Source organism: Pseudophryne corroboree, chromosome 1, assembly GCF_028390025.1.
Source record: "Pseudophryne corroboree isolate aPseCor3 chromosome 1, aPseCor3.hap2, whole genome shotgun sequence".
In the NCBI taxonomy this organism is placed as follows: Eukaryota; Metazoa; Chordata; class Amphibia; order Anura; family Myobatrachidae; genus Pseudophryne; species Pseudophryne corroboree.
The window spans coordinates 455,191,876-455,212,472 of NC_086444.1; the positions used below are offsets into that span (position 1 = coordinate 455,191,876).

The following is a 20,597-nucleotide window of genomic DNA, read 5'->3' on the forward strand; positions in this document are numbered from 1 at the left end:
GTGCGGTTGAGCCTATTTTCCCTTCGCCTTAAGGACCTGGATGTGACGTCTAGTGAGGGCGGTGGTATTTTACAGCGTAAATCTACGTCTCACTGTTATGTGTATCTTGCAGCAGTACGCGCGCTGCAGGTTACTAACTATTCCCAATAGATGATGACGTTGCCCAGCCCGTGACGGGATACTTGTCCTTTCGACGAAGGGGGATCTAGCGCAGTGCTGCTGTGTCACGGTTCACAGGACACATGGTGATGGGAGCTCTCCGCACATGTAATTGAATAAAGAATATGAGTTAATGTGGAGATGCCACAATACTAACAATAATGGCAGAGCAGGAGAAGGAGGCGCTGCTCCGCGCGTCCATCCGGGACTTTCCCGACTTCCCCTCCGCCGGGATCTGCTTCAGGTGAGCTGCGCTGCTGGCTGTCTGGATGGAGCACGGTCCCCTCTCTGGGCTACTAACTACAGGCTTCGGTCAGGAGCTCATGCAGACTGACCTAGAGGCTGATGTTATTACATTACCTTCGTTACAGTGCTCGCATCTGTAGTGTCTCATATACACAATTATATTAGTGGGGTGGGCCACACTGAGATGATTGGAAACTTACATAGACAGCACCAGCACCCTGCCGGGCACATTTATTTGTATTAGTTGAATTGGCTACACTGAGATGACGGGAACTTCCATGGACAGCAACAGCCTGATCATGCTCGTGTATTTCTCTGACGTCCTAGTGGATGCTGGGTACTCCGTAAGGACCATGGGGAATAGACGGGCTCCGCAGGAGACTGGACACTCTAAAAGAAAGATTAGGTACTATCTGGTGTGCACTGGCTCCTCCCTCTATGCCCCTCCTCCAGACCTCGGTTAGAATCTGTGCCCGGCTCGAGCTGGTTGCACACTAGGGGCTCTCCTGAGCTTCTAGAAAAGAAAGTACCGTATATACTCGAGTATAAGTCGACCCGAATATAAGCCGAGGCACCTAATTTTACCACAAAAAACTGGGAAAAATTACTGACTCTAGTATAAGCCTAGGGTGGGAAATGCACGGTGCCAGGGGTTTTCATGCTCAGGGTGTCATGCTCGTTGCCAGGGATTTTATGCGGTAGGTGTTATGCTTGTTGCCAGGGGGTAATGTTTGTTTCTAGGGTTGTGCCCCCAGTGCCACATATACCCCCAGTGACAGATAAAAACATGCCCCCGTTGCTTTGCCCCCAGTAGTTATGCCCCTTCTTTGCCCCCAGTATTGTGCCCCCTCTTTCATTGCCCACAGTAGTTATGACCCCTCTTTCTTTGCCCCAGTAGTTGTGGTGCCCCCTTTCTTTGCCCCCAGTAGTTGTTGTGCCCCCTTTGTTTGCCCCCTGTTACTGTGCCCCCTTTGCAGCTTACAAACATAAACACACACTAAAACAATACTTACCACTGCCCCGCTCCTGCTTCCCGACCGCTTCTTCTGCTGCTGCGCTGCTCCGCTCCGTCTGGCCGCCGCTCCATCTGTTCATCCGCTCCGTCTGGCCGCCGCTCCATCTGGATCCCCGCTCCGTCTGGCCGCCGCTCCATCTGGATCCCCGCTCCGTCTGGTCGCCGCTCCGTCTGGCCGCCGGCGCCCGCTTCCCGGCACCCGATCATCTCTATGGGAGAGACGTCATGACGTCTCTCCCATAGCAACGCCGCACAGACACTAGAGGTCAATAATGACCTCTAGTGTCTGTCCCTGGAGCCGGCTGCAGCGGACGCCCACACAGCCCACGGCGTCTGCTGCAGCCGTTGACTCGAGTATAAGCCGAGGGGGGCTTTTTCAGCATAGAAAACTGTGCTGAAAAAGTCGGCTTATACTCGAGTATATACGGTATTTATTAGGTTTTTTATTTTCAGTGAGATCTGCTGGCAACAGACTCACTGCTACGAGGGACTTAGGGGAGAGAAGCGAACCTACCTGCTTGCAGCTAGCTTGGGCTTCTAGGCTACTGGACACCATTAGCTCCAGAGGGATCGACCACAGGCCCAGCCTCGGTCGTCCGGTCCCGGAGCCGCGCCGCCGTCCCCCTTGCAGAGCCAGAAGCAAGAAGAACGTCCTGGAAATCGGCGGCTGAAGACTCCGGTCTTCATTAAGGTAGCGCACAGCACTGCAGCTGTGCGCCATTGCTCCCTATGCACACCACATACTCCGGTCACTGATGGGTGCAGGGCGCTGGGGGGGGCGCCCTGGGCTGCAATTAGAGTACCTTAAATTGGCAAAACAACACATAATATAGTCTAATAAACTATATATGTGTAAAAATCCCCTGCCATAATATTAATAAGAGCGGGAGAAGCCCGCCGAAAAGGGGGCGGGGCTATCCCCCTCAGCACACTGGCGCCATTTCCTCTTAACAGCTCCGCTGGAAGACAGCTCCCCAGGCTCTCCCCTGCAGTTTCCAGGCTCAAAGGGTAAAAAAGAGAGGGGGGGGCACTAAATTTAGGCGCAAAACTGTATTGTATAGCTGCTATAGAGAAAATCACTTTGTGTAGTGTAAATCCCTGTTTATATAGCGCTGTGGTGTGTGCTGGCATACTCTCTCTCTGTCTCCCCAAAGGACATTGTGGGGTCCTGTCCTCAGAGCATTCCCTGTGTGTGTGCGGTGTGTCGGCACGGCTGTGTCGACATGTTTGATGAGGAGGCTTATGTGGAGGCGGAGCAGGTGCCGATAAATGTGATGTCACCCCCTGCGGGGTCGACACCAGAGTGGATGGATATGTGGAAGGTATTAACCGACAGTGTCAACTCCTTACATAAAAGGCTGGATGACGTAACAGCCGTGGGACAGCCGGCTTCTCAGCCCGTGCCTGCCCAGGCGTCTCAAAGACCATCAGGGGCTCACAAACGCCCGCTACCTCAGATGGCAGACACAGATGTCGACACGGAGTCTGACTCCAGTGTCGACGAGGATGAGACATATACACAATCCACAAGGGGCATCCGTTGCATGATTACGGCAATGAAGAAAAGGGGTTACACATTTCTGACATTTACCCAGGTACCACTAAAAAGGGTATTATGTTTGGGGAGAAAAAGCAGCCAGTGTTTTTTCCCCCATCAGATGAGTTGAATGAAGTGTGTGAAGAAGCGTGGGGTTCCCCCGATAAGAAACTGGTAATTTCTAAAAAGTTACTGATGGCGTACCCTTTCCCGCCAGAGGATAGGTCACGTTGGGAGATATCTCCTAGGGTGGATAAGGCGCTCACACGCTTGTCAAAAAAAGTGGCACTGCCGTCTCAGGATACGGCCGCCTTGAAGGAGCCTGCTGTTAGAAAGCAGGAGGCTATCCTGAAGTCTGTATATACACACTCAGGTACTATACTGAGACCTGCAATTGCTTCAGCATGGATGTGTAGTGCTGCTGCAGCGTGGTCTGATACCCTGTCAGATAATATTGATACCCTCGACAGGGATACTATTTTGCTAACCATAGAGCATATTAAAGACGTCGTCTTATATATGAGGGATGCACAGAGGGATATTTGCCGGCTGGCATCTAGAATTAATGCAATGTCCATTTCTGCCAGGAGGGTATTATGGACCCGGCAGTGGACAGGTGATGCTGATTCTAAAAGGCACATGGAGGTTTTGCCTTATAAGGGTGAGGAATTGTTTGGGGATGGTCTCTCGGACCTCGTATCCACAGCAACAGCTGGGAAATCGACATTTTTACCTCAGGCTCCCTCACAACCTAAGAAAGCACCGTACTATCAGGTACAGTCCTTTCGGCCTCAGAAAGGCAAGCGGATCAAAGGTGCTTCCTTTCTGCCCAGAGGCAGGGGGAGAGGGAAAAAGCTGCACCAGACAGCCAGTTCCCAGGAACAAAAATCCCCCCCTGCTTCTACTAAGTCCACCGCATGACGCTGGGGCTCCACAGATGGAGCCAGGTGCGGTGGGGGCGCGTCTCCGGAACTTCAGCGACCAGTGGGTTCGCTCACAGGTGGATCTCTGGGTTCTACAAGGGGTATCTCAGGGATACAAGCTGGAATTTGAGGCGTCTCCCCCTCGCCGTTACCTCAAATCAGCCTTGCCAGCTACTCCCCAGGACAGGGAGGTAGTTCTGGCGGCAATTCACAAGCTGTACCTCCAGCAGGTGATAATCAAAGTTCCCCTCCTTCAACAGGGACGGGGTTACTATTCCACAATGTTTGTGGTACCGAAGCCAGGCGGTTCGGTGAGACCCTTTCTAAATTTGAAATCCTTGAACACTTATATAAGGAAGTTCAAGTTCAAAATGGAATCGCTCAGGGCGGTTATTGCAAGCCTGGAAGAGGGGGATTACATGGTATCACTGGACATCATGGATGCTTACCTACATGTCCCCATTTACCCACCTCACCAGGAGTACCTCAGGGTTGTGGTAGAGAACTGCCATTACCAATTCCAGACGTTGCCGTTTGGTCTGTCCACGGCACCGAGGGTGTGTTCCAAGGTAATTGCCAAAATGATGATACTCCTTCGAAAGAAGGGAGTTATAATTATCCCGTACTTGGACAATCTCCTTATAAAGGCGAGGTCCAAGGAGCAGTCGTTGAACGGAGTAGCACTATCTCAGTGGGACCTGTTAGACAAGTGAGAATCGCATCTTCAGATGCATCGGCTGATCACCCTGTCCCCGAGGGCCAGGGTGTCTCTGCTGTGGTGGCTGCAGAGTGCTCATCTTCTCGAGGGCCGCAGATTCGGCATTCAGGACTGGGTCCTGGTGACCACGGATGCAAGCCTCCGAGGTTGGGGAGCAGTCACTCAGGGAAGAAATTTCCACGGACAATGGTCGAGTCAGGAGACTTCCCTACACATAAATATTCTGGACCTAAGGGCCATTTACAATGCCCTAAGGCAAGCAGAACCCCTGCTTCAAAACCAGCCGGTGCTGATTCAGTCAGACAACATCACGGCTGTCGCCCATGTAAACCGACAAGGCGGCACAAGAAGCAGGATGGCGTTGGCAGAAGCCACAAGGATTCTCCGATGGGCGGAGTATCACGTGCTAACACTGTCAGCAGTGTTCATTCCGGGTGTGGAAAACTAGGAAGCAGACTTCCTCAGCAGGCACGACCTCCACCCGGGAGAGTGGGGACTTCATCCAGAAGTCTTCACGCAGATTGGGAACCGTTGGGAACGGCCACAGGTGGACATGATGGCGTCCCGCCTCAACAAAAAGCTAAAAAAGTATTGCGCCAGGTCAAGAGACCCTCAGGCGATAGCTGTGGACGCACTAGTGACACCGTGGGTGTACCAGTCGGTTGATGTGTTCCCTCCTCTTCCTCTCATACCCAAGGTACTGAGGATAGTAAGTAAAAGAGGAGTAAGAACTATACTCGTAGTTCCGGATTGGCCAAGAAGAACTTGGTACCCAGAACTACAAGAAATGATCTCGGAGGACCCATGGCCTCTGTCTCTCAGACAGGACCTGTTACTGCAGGGGCCCTGTCTGTTCCAAGACTTACCGCGGCTGCGTTTGAAGGCTTGGCGGTTGAACGCCGGATCCTAACGGAAAAGGGCGTTCCAGATGAAGTGATTCCTACGCTGTTAAAGGCTAGGAAAGACGCTGCCTGAAGTTCAGACGTTGTTAAGGGAGTGCTGCATATTCAGCCCCCTTTTGTGCCTCCAGTGGCACCTTGGGATCTCAACGTAGTGTTTGATTTCCTGAAATCACATTGTTTTGAGCCACTTCAGAACGTGGAGTTGAAGTATCTCACGTGGAAAGTGGTCATATATATATTTGGCCTTGGCTTCGGCTAGGCGTGTGTCAGAATTGGCGGCTTTGTCATGTGAAAGCCCTTATCTGATCTTCCATAGGGACAGGGCAGAATTGAGGATTCGTCCCCAATTTCTCCCTAAGGTGGTATCAGCGTTTCATTTGAACCAACCTATTGTGGTGCCTGCGGCTACTCGGGACTTGGAGGCCTCCAAGTTGCTGGATGTAGTCCGGGCCCTGAAAATCTATGTTTCCTGGACGGCTAGAGTCAGAAATACTGACTCGCTGTTATCCTGCATGCACCCAACAAGCTGGGTGCTCCTGCTTCTAAGCAGACTATTGCTCGCTGGATCTGTAGCACGATTCAACTTGCACATTCTGCGGCTGGACTGCCGCATCCTAAATCAGTAAAAGCCCATTCCACGAGGAAGGGGGGCTCTTCTTGGGCAGCTGCCCAAGGGGTCTCGGCATTACAACTTTGCCGAGCTGTTACCTGGTCGGGGTCAAACACGTTTGCAAAATTCTACAAGTTTGATACCCTGGCTGAGGAGGACCTTGAGTTTGCTCATGCGGTGCTGCAGAGTCATCCGCACTCTCCCGCCCGTTTGGGAGCTTTGGTATAATCCCCATGGTCCTTACGGAGTACCCAGCATCCACTAGGACATCAGAGAAAATAAGAATTTACTCACCGGTAATTCTATTTCTCGTAGTCCGTAGTGGATGCTGGGAGCCCGTCCCAAGTGCGGACTCTCTGCAATACGTGTATATAGTTATATTGGGTTTTGTTATGAGCCATCTGTTAATGAGGCTCATTTGTTGTTCATACTGTTAACTGGGTATAGTTATCACAAGTTGTACGGTGTGATTGGTGTGGCTGGTATGAGTCTTACCCTGGATTCCAAATCCTTTCCTTGTAGTGTCAGCTCTTCCGGGCACAGTTTCCCTAACTGAGGTCTGGAGGAGGGGCATAGAGGGAAGAGCCAGTGCACACCAGATAGTACCTAATCTTTCTTTTAGAGTGCCCAGTCTCCTGCGGAGCCCGTCTATTCCCCATGGTCCTTACGGAGTACCCAGCATCCACTACGGACTACGAGGAATAGAATTACCGGTGAGTAAATTCTTATTTTTTCTCTAAAGCTGCGTACACATTAGGCGATGTGTACGCAGCACGACATCGGCGACGACGGGACCTGGTGGGGGTTCCGGAATTGGCAAGTGCATACACACTTGCCATTGCTCGCTGAGATGGCAGGCCCTCGCTGGCGAAGTCACCAGATTGAGCTACATGCAGATCCGACGGGAAATGTCAGCTACATTGGGGGTACACGCTGGACAATTTTAACAATATGTCGCTCTGATCCGTTAAAATCGTGCAGAAGTTCTAAAAAGTCATCTAATGCTTAAGCATTAGTGGGACGGGATCATGAACAGCCGTAGGGTGACCATACACATGCAGCAGAAAATAAGATTTTACTCAGCGGTAAATCTATTTCTCGTAGTCCGTAGTGGATGCTGGGAACTCCGTAAGGACCATGGGGAATAGACTGGCTCCGCCGGAGACTGGGCACTCTAAAAGAAAGATTAGGTACTATCTAGTGTGCACTGGCTCCTCCCTCTATGCCCCTCCTCCAGACCTCAGTTAGGATACTGTGCCCGGAAGAGCTGACACAATAAGGAAGGATTTTGAATCCCGGGTAAGACTCATACCAGCCACACCAATCACACCGTATAACTCGTGATACTATACCCAGTTAACAGTATGAAATATAACAGAGCCTCTCAACAGATGGCTCAACAATAACCCTTTAGTTAGGCAATAACTATATACAAGTATTGCAGACAATCCGCACTTGGGATAGGCGCCCAGCATCCACTACGGACTACGAGAAATAGATTTACCGGTGAGTAAAATCTTATTTTCTCTGACGTCCTAGTGGATGCTGGGAACTCCGTAAGGACCATGGGGATTATACCAAAGCTCCCAAAGGGGCGGGAGAGTGCGGATGACTCGGCAGCACCGAATGAGAGAACTCAAGGTCCTCCTCAGCCAGGGTATCAAATAGGTAGAATTTTGCAAACGTGTTTGCCCCTGACCAAGTTGCAGCTCGGCAAAGTTGTAAAGCCGAGACCCCTCGGGCAGCCGCCCAAGAAGAGCCCACTTTCCTCGTGGAATGGGCTTTTACTGATTTAGGATGCGGCAATCCAGCCGCAGAATGCTCCAGCTGAATTGTGCTACAAATCCAGCGAGCAATAGTCTGCTTAGAAGCAGGAGCACCTATTTTGTTGGGTGCATACAGGATAAAAAGCGAGTCAGTTTTCCTGACTCCAGCCGTCCTGGAAACATAAATTTTCAAGGCCCTTACTACGTCCAGTAACTTGGAATCTTCCAAGTCCCTAGTAGCCGCAGGCACTACAATAGGTTGGTTCAAGTGAAAAGCTGATACCACCTTTGGGAGAAACTGGGGACGAGTCCTCAATTCTGCCCTATCCATATGGAAAATCAGATAAGGGCTTTTACATGACAAAGCCGCCAATTCTGACACACGCCTGGCCGAAGCCAAGGCCAATAACATGACCACTTTCCACGTGAGATATTTCAGATCCACAGTTTTAAGTGGCTCAAACCAATGTGATTTCAGGAAACTCAACATTACGTTGAGATCCCACGGTGCCACAGGAGGCACAAAAGGGGGCTGAATATGTAGCACTCCCTTTACAAATGTCTGAACTTCAGGCATTGAAGCCAGTTCTTTCTGGAAGAAAATCAACAGAGCCGAAATCTGGACCTTAATGGAACCCAATTTTAGGCCCATAGTCACTCCCGACTGTAGGAAGTGCAGAAAACGACCCAGCTGAAATTCCTCTGTAGGGGCCTTCCTGGCCTCACACCACGCAACATATTTCCGCCAAATACGGTGATAATGGTTTGCGGTTACTTCTTTCCTGGCTTTTATCAGCGTAGGAATGACTTCCTCCGGAATGCCCTTTTCCTTTAGGATCCGGAATTAAACCGCCATGCCGTCAAACGCAGCCGCGGTAAGTCTTGGAACAGACAGGGCCCCTGCTGTAGCAGATCCTGTCTGAGCTGTAGAGGCCATGGGTCCTCTGATATCATTTCTTGAAGTTCTGGGTACCAAGCTCTTCTTGGCCAATCCGGAACCACGAGTATCGTTCTTACTCCTCGCCTTCTTATTATTCTCAGTACCTTTGGTATGAGAGGCAGAGGAGGGAACACATAAACCGACTGGTACACCCACGGTGTCACCAGAGCGTCCACAGCTATCGCCTGAGGGTCCCTTGACCTGGCGCAATATCTCTTTAGTTTTTTGTTGAGGCGGGACGCCATCATGTCCACCTGTGGCCTTTCCCAACGGTGTACAATCATTTGGAAGACTTCTGGATGAAGTCCCCATTCTCCCGGGTGTAGGTCGTGTCTGCTGAGGAAGTCTGCTTCCCAGTTGTCCACTCCCGGAATGAACACTGCTGACAGTGCTATGACGTGATTTTCCGCCCATCGGAGAATCCTTGTGGCTTCTGCCATCGCCATCCAGCTTCTTGTGCCGCCCTGTCGGTTTACATGGGCGACTGCCGTGATGTTGTCTGATTGGATCAGTACCGGCTGGTTTTGAAGCAGGGGCCTTGCCTGACTTAGGGCATTGTAAATGGCCCTCAGTTCCAGAATATTTATGTGTAGGGACGACTCCTGACTTGACCAAAGTCCTTGGAAATTTCTTCCCTGTGTGACTGCCCCCCAGCCTCAAAGGCTGGCATCCGTGGTCACCAGGACCCAGTCCTGTATGCCGAATCTGCGGCCCTCTAGAAGATGAGCACTCTGCAGCCACCACAGCAGAGATACCCTGGTCCTTGGGGACAGGGTTATCAGTCGATGCATCTGAAGATGCGATCCCGACCACTTGTCCAAGAGGTCCCACTGGAAGGTCCTTGCATGGAACCTGCCGAATGGAATTGCTTCGTATGAAGCCACCATTTTTCCCAGGACTCGTGTGCAGTGATGCACCGATACCTGTTTTGGTTTCAGGAGGTCTCTGACTAGAGATGACAGCTCCTCGGCTTTCTCCTGCGGGAGAAACACTTTTTTCTGTTCTGTGTCCAGAACCATCCCCAGGAACAGTAGGCGTGTGGAAGGAACCAGCTGTGACTTTGGAATGTTTAGAATCCAGCCGTGCTGTTGTAGCACTTCCAGAGATAGTGCTACTCCGACCAACAACTGCTCCTTGGACCTCGCCTTTATAAGGAGATCGTCCAAGTACGGGATAATTAAAACTCCCTTTTTTCGAAGGAGTATCATCATTTCTGCCATTACCTTGGTAAACACCCTCGGTGCCGTGGACAGTCCAAACCGCAGTGTCTGGAATTGGTAATGGCAATCCTGTACCACAAATCTGAGGTACTCCTGGTGAGGAAGGTAAATGGGGACATGCAGGTAAGCATCCTTGATGTCCAGGGATACCATGTAATCCCCCTCGTCCAGGCTTGCAATAACCGCCCTGAGCGATTCCATCTTGAACTTGAATCTTTTTATGTATGTGTTCAAGGATTTCAAATTTAAAATGGGTCTCACCGAACCGTCCGGTTTCGGTACCACAAACAGTGTGGAATAGTAACCCCGTCCTTGTTGAAGTAGGGGCACCTTGACTATCACCTGCTGGGAATACAGCTTGTGAATTGCCTCTAGCACAGCCTCCCTGCCCGAGGGAGTTGTCGGCAAGGCAGATTTGAGGGAACGGCGGGGGGGAGACGCCTCGAATTCCAGCTTGTACCCCTGAGATACTACTTGAAGGATCCAGGGATCCACCTGTGAGCGAACCCACTGATCGCTGAAGTTTTTGAGGCGGCCCCCCACCGTACCTGGCTCCGCCTGTGGAGCCCCACCGTCATGCGGCGGACTTGGAAGAAGCGGGGGAGGACTTTTGCTCCTGGGAACTGGCTGTATGCTGCAGCTTTTTCCCTCTACCTCTGCCTCTAGACAGAAAGGACCCGCCTGTTTTTCTGGGGTCGAAAGGACTGTACCTGATAATACGGCGCTTTCTTAGGCTGTGAGGGGACATGGGGCAAAAATGCTGACTTCCCAGCTGTTGCTGTGGAAACTAGGTCTGAGAGACCATCCCCGAATAACTCCTCACCCTTATAAGGCAAAACTTCCATGTGCCTTTTTGAATCTGCATCCCCTGTCCACTGCCGAGTCCATAAGCCTCTCCTAGCAGAAATGGACAATGCACTTATTCTAGATGCCAGCCGGCAGATCTCCCTCTGTGCATCTCTCATGTATAAGACTGAGTCTTTTATATGCTCTACGGTTAGCAATATAGTGTCCCTGTCTAGGGTGTCAATATTTTCCGACAGGGAATCTGACCATGCAGCAGCAGCACTGCACATCCATGCTGAAGCAATAGCTGGTCTCAGTATAACACCTGTGTGTGTATATATAGACTTCAGTATAGCCTCCTGCTTTCTATCAGCAGGTTCCTTTAGGGCGGCCGTATCCGGAGACGGTAGTGCCACCTTTTTCGACAAACGTGTGAGCGCTTTATCCACCCTAGGGGGAGTTTCCCAACGTGACCTATCATCTGGCGAGAAAGGGAACGCCATTAGTAACTTTTTAGAAATTACCAATTTTTTATCGGGGAAAGCCCACGCTTCTTCACACACTTCATTTAATTCTTCAGATGGGGGAAAAACTATGGGTAGTTTTTTCTCCCCAAACATAATAACCTTTTTTGAGGTACCTGGGTTTATATCAGAAATGTGTAATACCTCTTTCATTGCCTCAATCATGCAACGAATGGCCCTAGTGGACATTAAATTAGACTCTTCGTCGTCGACACTGGTATCAGTATCCGTGTCGACATCTGTGTCTGCCATCTGAGGTAGTGGGCGCTTTAGAGCCCCTGATGGCCTTTGAGTCGTCTGGGCAGGCACGAGCTGAGAAGCCGGCTGTCCCGCATTTGGCATGTCGTCAAATTTTTTATGTAAGGAGTCGACACTTGCACGTAATTCCTTCCATAAGTCCATCCACTCAGGTGTCTGCCCCGCAGGGGGTAACATCACATTTATAGGCATCTGCTCTGCCTCCACATAAGCCTCCTCCTCAAACATGTCGACACAGTCGTACCGACACACCGCACACACACAGGGAATGCTCTTAATAGGAGACAGGACCCCACAAAAGCCCTTTGGGGAGACAGAGAGAGAGTATGCCAGCACACACCAGAGCGCTATATAATGCAGGGACTAACTGAATTATGTCCCCTTATAGCTGCTATAAGTTATACTGCGCCTAAATTTAGTGCCCCCCCCCCCCCCTCTCTTTTTTACCCTTTCTGTAGTGCAGACTGCAGGGGAGAGCCAGGGAGCTTCCTTCCAGCGGAACTGTGAGGGAGAAATGGCGCCAGTGTGCTGAGGGAGATAGCTCCGCCCCTTTTTCGGCGGACTTTTCTCCCACTTTTTTATGGATTCTGGCAGGGGTAATTATCACATATATAGCCTCTGGGGCTATATATTGTGATTATTTTGCCAGCCAAGGTGTTTTTATTGCTGCTCAGGGCGCCCCCCCCCAGCGCCCTGCACCCTCAGTGACCGGAGTGTGAAGTGTGTATGAGGAGCAATGGCGCACAGCTGCAGTGCTGTGCGCTACCTTGGTGAAGACTGAAGTCTTCTGCCGCCGATTTTCCGGACCAACTTCATGCTTCTGGCTCTGTAAGGGGGACGGCGGCGCGGCTCCGGGAACGAACACCAAGGACGGGTCCTGCGGTCGATCCCTCTGGAGCTAATGGTGTCCAGTAGCCTAAGAAGCCCAAGCTAGCTGCAAGCAGGTAGGTTCGCTTCTTCTCCCCTTAGTCCCTCGTTGCAGTGAGCCTGTTGCCAGCAGGTCTCACTGTAAAATAAAAAACCTAAATTATACTTTCTTTCTAGGAGCTCAGGAGAGCCCCTAGTGTGCATCCAGCTCAGCCGGGCACAGAAATCTAACTGAGGTCTGGAGGAGGGGCATAGAGGGAGGAGCCAGTGCACACCAGATAGTACCTAATCTTTCTTTTAGAGTGCCCAGTCTCCTGCGGAGCCCGTCTATTCCCCATGGTCCTTACGGAGTTCCCAGCATCAACTAGGAAACATAGCTTTTAGCAGTGGCAGGTGATTTCAGACAAATCTCTTGCACAAAAGACAGGGCAGGTGTAAGTGTGTGCTGATAGGCTACAAGTGTATAGAGGCTGTACCGCTGCACAGTTGCAGTCAGCTCTGCATACAGGTGTCGCTCCTTAAGTATTTCTGAATCATGCCTGTTATGAGGTGAACCATTCAGTTATAGATGATATACAATTTATGTTTTATTTCCATTTTGTACAGGGATATAACACCAGTGCTTAAGGATCCAAATGCTTTTTCTGCTGCAATTGACCTGTTTGAGAGCTACCTCCGGAAGAATTATGGAAACATTGATGTTATTGCTGGTAAAATAATTCTGTACCTATGCGGTTTGTATCTTTTGACTGCAAAGTAGGACAATACAATGTTAGTAATTCATTTACTTACTGTGTGTCCTTGTAATCTGTAGTTGCAAACTAGTCCTAACTACAGTTCTTTACACCTCCTCCTGCTCCTTACCTGTGGGAGTTAATACAACCACTGATATAAATTGATAATAATCAGCAACAAATTAGTGAACAGCTTTCATTTAAATCTAGTTAGACTATTGAAAGCAAATGCTTCATTGGTGTCTTTAAAGGGGGGTACTCACGGAGAGATCCCTGCTTAAAATCTAAGCAATCTGACTAGATTGCTTAGATTTTAAGCAGGGATCTGTCGTGTGTATGCCCCCCAGCAATAGCCGCGCATAGCTATCGCCGGTGCTAGATTGAGCCTGCATGCCTTGCTCAGCACATCGCGCTGTGTTGAGTGGGGGGCGGGGGGGATAGATGTGTGCTAAGCGGTCTGTGTTAAGATCACTCTGCACACATCTCTGCCGTCAGTACCCCCTTTAGATTTTAAGCGTGGATCTCTCGTATGCCCCACAGCGATAGAGATGCGCGGCCCTGCGCATCGCTATCGCCGGTGCTAGATTGAGCCTGCATGCAGGCTCAATCTAGTGGGTCGCTCACTTCAGCGCTGTGTGAAGTGAGCGCCCCACCCCCCCTTTCTCAGCACACACTGCGCTGAGCGGGGGGAGAGATGTGTGCTGAGCGGTCTGTGATAGATCGCTCAGCACACATCTCTCTAGTGTGTACCCCCCTTTAGTTTTGCAGGTGTAAAATTGTGGCCTATTTATTTATTCTCCAGTAATTACAATTCTCTTGTCCTGCAATGTCTTTCCTTTTTTTTTTTTTTTTTTGCAAGTAACTATTGTGTCTGCACAAAAATGGCTTTCTAGAAAATTTAACTTCGTGATTACCAGTTTTCAATTCAGTGCAAAATGTGATATTACTAATTTGTTACAATCCCCCCAGTTCCCAGATTTGCCTTTGTGGGCATGTAAGCATGCTGCATCTTGTGGTTCTAAAGACACTAATGGGCCCTACACACTAAGCTGAACACTGAAAGATATGAACGATATATCGTTTATATCTTTCAGTGTGTATGCACCAACGATGAACGATGCGCATCGTTCATCCTTGGAGCCGGGTCTTTTATACATGCACGCCAATATGGACAATCCCGTCCATATTAGCATGCAGGGCTATGGGGCTGGGTGACGGGGAGAGTGAAGAAACCTCACTCCCCCCCCCCTTCCTGCCGCTGGGGTGTCCATCGGCTGTCGGGCACCTCGGCGGCATATCCGCTGGTGAGTAGGGCCTATAATAACTTGATTGCATGGACTGGATAAGTGACAGGTCAGGAATTCTGGGCCTGAGTGTATGGATGCTGCACGTTGCCGTAGAGGCCACCTATAAAAGACCCTTGCCATTGTGGTGTAGGGCAGACTGTCCACACACATAATTTTTTCCCTTTTTTTTCAGGCCTGGACTCTCGTGGGTTTCTCTTTGGCCCAGCGCTGGCACAAAGATTTGGAATTGGGTTTGTGCTGATTCGGAAAAAGGGGAAATTACCAGGACCAACAGAGTCTGTATCTTATGCACTGGAATATGGAAAGGTACCTGTGTGCAGTACATTCAGCTGGCCTCATCCAAAGCCACTGTGAACAGCAACAGCTAGTTTACTTGATATTTCTGTGTGGGTTCTGAAATAAGCCCCATAGTAGTCTTGCATTGATCCATTATTACCAGGCATGTTAGTGAATGTATCTGGAAGATTGCCACTACTATTCTGTGTTTTCATTTTGTAATCGCCCCAGAGTTTAAGTATTGTACTGTGTGTGGCTGGCGCTTGAAACTGTGCCATTATGATGGGACCCACATGTTAAAATAGCCGCTCAGATCCTGTAAAGACGCATAGGAAAATCAGTGAAGGTTGTCTATCCTAATAGATGGTGTGCGCAGAAAGACATAGAGGTCTATTTACTAAGCCTTGGCTGGAGATGAAGTGCACGGAGATAAAGGGGTTTATTTACTAAAGGGGGGTACTCACGGAGCGATCGCTGCTTAAAATCTAAGCAATCTGACTGGATTGCTTAGATTTTAAGCACGATCGCTCCGTGTGTAGCCCTCTCAGCGATAGCGATGCGCAGCCCCGCGCATCGCTATCGCTGCTGCTAGATTGGCCTGCATGCAGGCCAATCTAGCGGGTCGCTCACTTCACCCGCTGGGTGAAGTGAGCAGCCCCCCCGTCTCCCCCCGCACGCTCAGCACAGATCGCGCTGTGCTGAGCGCCGGGAGAGATGTGTGCTGAGCGGTTCGCTCAGCACACATCTCTCTGACATCGGCCAGTGAGTACTGGCCTTAAGACTTGAATGGAGATAAAGTACCAGCCAATCAGCTCGTAACTACCATGCCACAGGCTGGGTTTGAAAAATGACAATTAGAAGCTGGTTGGCTTGTACTTTATCTCCATGCACTTTTTCTCCATCTAAGGATTAGTAAATAGACCCCAAAGTCCCAACCAACCAGCTTCTGTCATTTTTTCAAACGCAGCCTGTGATATATGCCAGGTATTTGCTGATTGGCTGTTACTTTATCTCTGTGCACTTTTTCTCCATCCTTGGCTTAGTAAATAGACCCCATAGTGAGGAGTTGAGTTCTCCCTTCAGTGTGTAACTGTCCACGACAGATTTGCACAAGAATGTATTGTATAACTCACAATAAAAGGACCCAAAAATAGAATGAAATTGTTCTGTATAGGTGCAAAACAAACGCTGGATCCAATGTCCAAAGACAACATTGTGATAGGACTACAGGCAAATGCTTTATCACGATGGCCACATTGTGTAAGATAATTTGGCAACAGAAAACATTGAGAATTGTAATCCACTGAATGACTCTGTCTAATTTGACCATAATTTATTGTTAGCAATAAGCATGAATAACTAAATTGTCCTATTTTCTGGAGATTGTGCAGGGCAATTATAATGTAACTAGTTACCAGCCTGTCAAAATGACAGAACATGACAGTAATGTCAGTGCCGGTGGCTGTGTGCGCCTGAATGGAGCAACAATTGAATTTCTTTGTCGGGCTCCATCTAGTGGCTACTGGCACGCAAAACACTTAAACACCCCCCTATAGAGGCGAGGAGCAGCATTAGCCTTTAATTATATAGGATGTTTGGTGAGCTTTTAGATGGGGATAGTGAGGTTGTCTCAAAGGACAAAAAGTGTAAATGGCAATGCATAACACTTTAGCTTGCTGTGGTAGCTGTGATCATGTCCCTTGTGTGGGCCCATCTTAAGATAATGATAGCAGAAATGATTCTCTAGAAAATAAACTTAAGCATTTTTTTCCTTTGAAATGCATATTACAATTATTTTTCTCTTGTGTTTTACAAATCCAAATTATATAGTTTTTAATCAATCTTCTACTGGGAGCCAGAATCTGACCTTACAGGTGTGTAGCGTGGTGCTTCTCCAGACACCATGCAAGCTGGAAAAGGGGTTGCCGTTATTGGTGTAACACCCAGGGTGGCAGACGTGGTCACTAGCCTCTTGTTACTTCCCTGATAGTAACAGCAAATCATTTTAATCGAAATCTACATATCTTTTTCAGGCAGAGATTGAGATTCAGACTGATGCTGTGGCTCCTGGCCAGAAAGTTGTGATCATTGATGATTTACTGGCAACTGGAGGTAAAACGATACATTAAATAACTGTCTTCCTGATTGGTGTGTTGCATTAGTGCCCTTGCAGAAATAAGGGGATAGGGTAGTAATAGCATATTCCTATAAGAAGTGCATTCAAATCCAGCAATAGACCGCCAACAGGGCTGGGCTAAAATGTAGCCAGTCTGAGAATGCGAATATTCAGACTGTAAAGGGGGGTACACACGGAGAGATCCGTGCTTAAAATCTAAGCAATCTTGCTAGATTGCTTAGATTTTAAGCACGGATCTGCCGCGTGTATGCCCTCCAGCGATAGCGCATCGCTATCGCCGATGCTAGATTGAGCTGCATGCAGGCTCAATCTAGCGGGTCGCTCACTTCACCGTTGTGTGAAGTGAGCGGCCCCCCGTCGGCCTTCCCCCTCGCTCAGCACATCGCGCTGTGCTGAGCGGGGTGAGAGATGTGTGCTGAGCGGTCTGTGTTAAGATCGCTCAGCACACATCTCTCCCGTGAGTACCCCCCTTAAAAGTGAAAAATCTAATGTCCACAGAAAATTAGAAAGTGTGAACTGGGCCCTATTATTATAGTAACTACAGCTGTGGCCATATATTCATTATTAATAACCTTTACTTATATCTGGCACTCACATCAGTCTCTACACCCATTAAATTCTTTACCACTCTAACAGCAATCTGCTGGTATGGTTTTGGATTGTGAGAGGCTTCTAGAGCACTGCAGAAAACCACAAACATTGATAACATTTGTGAAACTCCTCGTTGTAGTAGAATCGTCAGACCCAGCACAGCAATGCTAACCCCTGTGCAACCATATATCATTTCTCTACATACTGTCGCCAGATTTGAACACAGGTTATTGCACATGAGCATACATAACACATGTTGCTGTGCGGTGTAAAAGGGCCCAATTGCAATAATCCGGGTCAAGTGACCTGGTATTCCAACTCGCGTAACTTGCAGGGTTGAACATTGGTTCAACCCGGCTCACTGTGCTGTGTAAACCTGAAGCCGGGTCGATGCAACCTGTTTCCCGTTCACTCTGTGTGGACGGACGGAGCTTGGAGATCATGTGATCTCCAAGCGCCGCCCCCTGCCGCGTCACCAACCCGGCAATATGCCGGGTTGGAAATAGCGTGTCGCATCCTGGAAGCACCCGTGTCTGACGACCTGCCTCATTCGGTCTGAAAAGGGTACTAGTCACTGTCATCTACATAAAGTATGGCCCTTACTTGGATGCCCCTCTGTAATCAATAATGAAATCTGTTTTATTGCTGACAGGTACAATGAGTGCAGCATGTGAACTGCTGAAAAGAAGAAATGCTAATATCCTGGTCTGCCTCGTGCTAATAGAACTGACATCGCTAAAAGGGGCAGACAAGCTGCAACCACACCAGGTCCACTCCCTGCTGAAGTATGAATAGGACCTGCAATACTGCCGGAACAGTGCCTGGAATTACTGTCTGGAATGGATGAATTTATGTACATCCCTCAAATATTTTGGGGGTGTGCGGGACAAATGGCATTCTACATGTTTTTACACACCCATAACAAAAAGCCACATCAGAATATACTTGGAATAAATGCACAATATGAGAACTTTGGTCTGTCTGGTGCTCATAAGTTGTTTGAGGACTAAACTAAAGCAGAATGTTGCACTGCAGTCAGCTGGCACTTTTGTCTGATGCACTGTTAATGGGAAATACACCTCCAAGTGGCGGCATGAAGTCACCAGTGCTACCAGTATTTTCAGTGGTGGATTTTTAACAATAAAATTTAGACATAGAGATGTGAAATCATTATGATATTGGTGCATTAGTGGACGGATGTCTTGTTGGAAGCTAGCTTGTTCTCTGAGTGAACTTCTGTAAAAGTGGTCTGTATTCAGGATTGCACTTTTGGCAAGCCTTCATACACCTTGCCAGCAACACATCATATTTCATTGCATCTACCCCCAGTGTTTACTACAAGTTTATTCTTTGCCACTATTTTACAGCTGTCACCAATAGCCAAAAAGAAGCTTCAATAGTATATTTTCATTTGCTCTATATTTTGTCTCTTCGTTATATCCTATCTTTATTTGTTGAGTGCATGAACTAATTTACGTGATCAGTATATTGAAAGTATTGTTCCATATCAGCAGTTTACTAAGATTTAAATTACTGTATATAAGCAATGCGATTAACCAGGGGAAAAAAATAAATTCATTTTGCACTGACAGTACCTTACTTTGTGCCATCACAAGAAGGGGATGCAATCACCATGTTCACATTCATGATGTTGTCATGGTTACAATGTGAAGTGAGACGCGTATGTTCAATGTCAACATTCTAAGGGGTATATGCAATTGCGGTCGAATTCCCTAAATTGTCGAAAAACGGGACTTTCTCTATCGTCCTAAGTGGATGCTGGGGTTCCTGAAAGGACCATGGGGAATAGCGGCTCCGCAGGAGACAGGGCACAAAAAAGTAAAGCTTTACTAGGTCAGGTGGTGTGCACTGGCTCCTCCCCCTATGACCCTCCTCCAGACTCCAGTTAGATTTTGTGCCCGAACGAGAAGGGTGCAATCTAGGTGGCTCTCCTAAAGAGCTGCTTAGAGAAAGTTTAGTTTAGGTTTTTTTCTTTACAGTGAGTCCTGCTGGCAACAGGATCACTGCAACGTGGGACTTAGGGGGAAAGTAGTAAACTCACCTGCATGCAGAGTGGATTTGCTGCTTGGCTACTGGACACCATTAGCTCCAGAGGGATCGAACACAGGCCCAGCCGTGGAGTCCGGTCCCGGAGCCGCGCCGCCGACCCCCTTGCAGATGCTGAAGCGTGAAGAGGTCCGGAAACCGGCGGCTGAAGACTCCTCAGTCTTCATAAGGTAGCGCACAGCACTGCAGCTGTGCGCCATTTTCCTCTCAGCACACTTCACTGGGCAGTCACTGAGGGTGCAGAGCGCTGGGGGGGGGCGCTCTGAGAGGCAAATATAAACCTTATACAAGGCTAAAAATACCTCACATATAGCCCATAGGGGCTATATGGAGATATTTAACCCCTGCCTGACTGGAAAAATAGCGGGAGAAGAACCCGCCGAAAAAGGGGCGGGGCCTATCTCCTCAGCACACGGCGCCATTTTCTGTCACAGCTCCGCTGGTCAGAACGGCTCCCAGGTCTCTCCCCTGCACTGCACTACAGAAACAGGGTAAAACAGAGAGGGGGGGCACATTAATGGCTATATATATATATATTAAAGCAGCTATAAGGGAGCACTTAATATAAGGATATCCCTTGTATATATAGCGCTTTGTGGTGTGTGCTGGCAGACTCTCCCTCTGTCTCCCCAAAAGGGCTAGTGGGTCCTGTCTTCATTAGAGCATTCCCTGTGAGTTTGCGGTGTGTGTCGGTACGTGGTGTCGACATGTATGAGGACGATATTGGTGTGGAGGCGGAGCAATTGCCAAATATGCAGATGTCACCCCCCAGGGGGTCGACACCAGAATGGATGCCTTTATTTGTGGAATTACGTGATGGTTTATCTTCCCTTAAACAGTCAGTTGAGGACATGAGGCGGCCGGACAATCAATTAATGCCTGTCCAGGCGCCTCAAACACCGTCAGGGGCTGTAAAACGCCCTTTGCCTCAGTCGGTCGACACAGACCCAGACACGGGCACTGATTCCAGTGACGACGGTAGAAATTCAAACGTATTTTCCAGTAGGGCCACAC

General features: G+C 49.0%; 1 protein-coding gene across 1 annotated transcript; it reads left to right on the forward strand.

Annotated features, from left to right (window-relative positions):
* Positions 1-80: 80 nt before the first annotated feature.
* Positions 81-19,107, forward strand: APRT (adenine phosphoribosyltransferase). The gene is made up of 5 exons (XM_063913654.1): positions 81-403; positions 13,078-13,181; positions 14,685-14,818; positions 16,822-16,900; positions 18,169-19,107. The coding sequence occupies exons 1-5, from the start codon at positions 321-323 to the stop codon at positions 18,309-18,311; spliced, it is 543 nt and encodes a 180-aa protein (XP_063769724.1). The 5' UTR covers positions 81-320; the 3' UTR covers positions 18,312-19,107.
* Positions 19,108-20,597: the final 1,490 nt, after the last annotated feature.

What these genes read in the sequence shown, in the direction of transcription:
- APRT (XM_063913654.1), top strand. Translation starts at nt 321, where the DNA reads ATGGCAGAGCAGGAGAAGGAGGCGCTGCTCCGCGCGTCCATCCGGGAC. An exon ending in TCCGCCGGGATCTGCTTCAG is followed by an intron (nt 404 to 13,077) that starts GTGAGCTGCGCT and finishes CATTTTGTACAG; the next exon opens with GGATATAACACCAGTGCTTA. An exon ending in TGATTTACTGGCAACTGGAG is followed by an intron (nt 16,901 to 18,168) that starts GTAAAACGATAC and finishes TATTGCTGACAG; the next exon opens with GTACAATGAGTGCAGCATGT.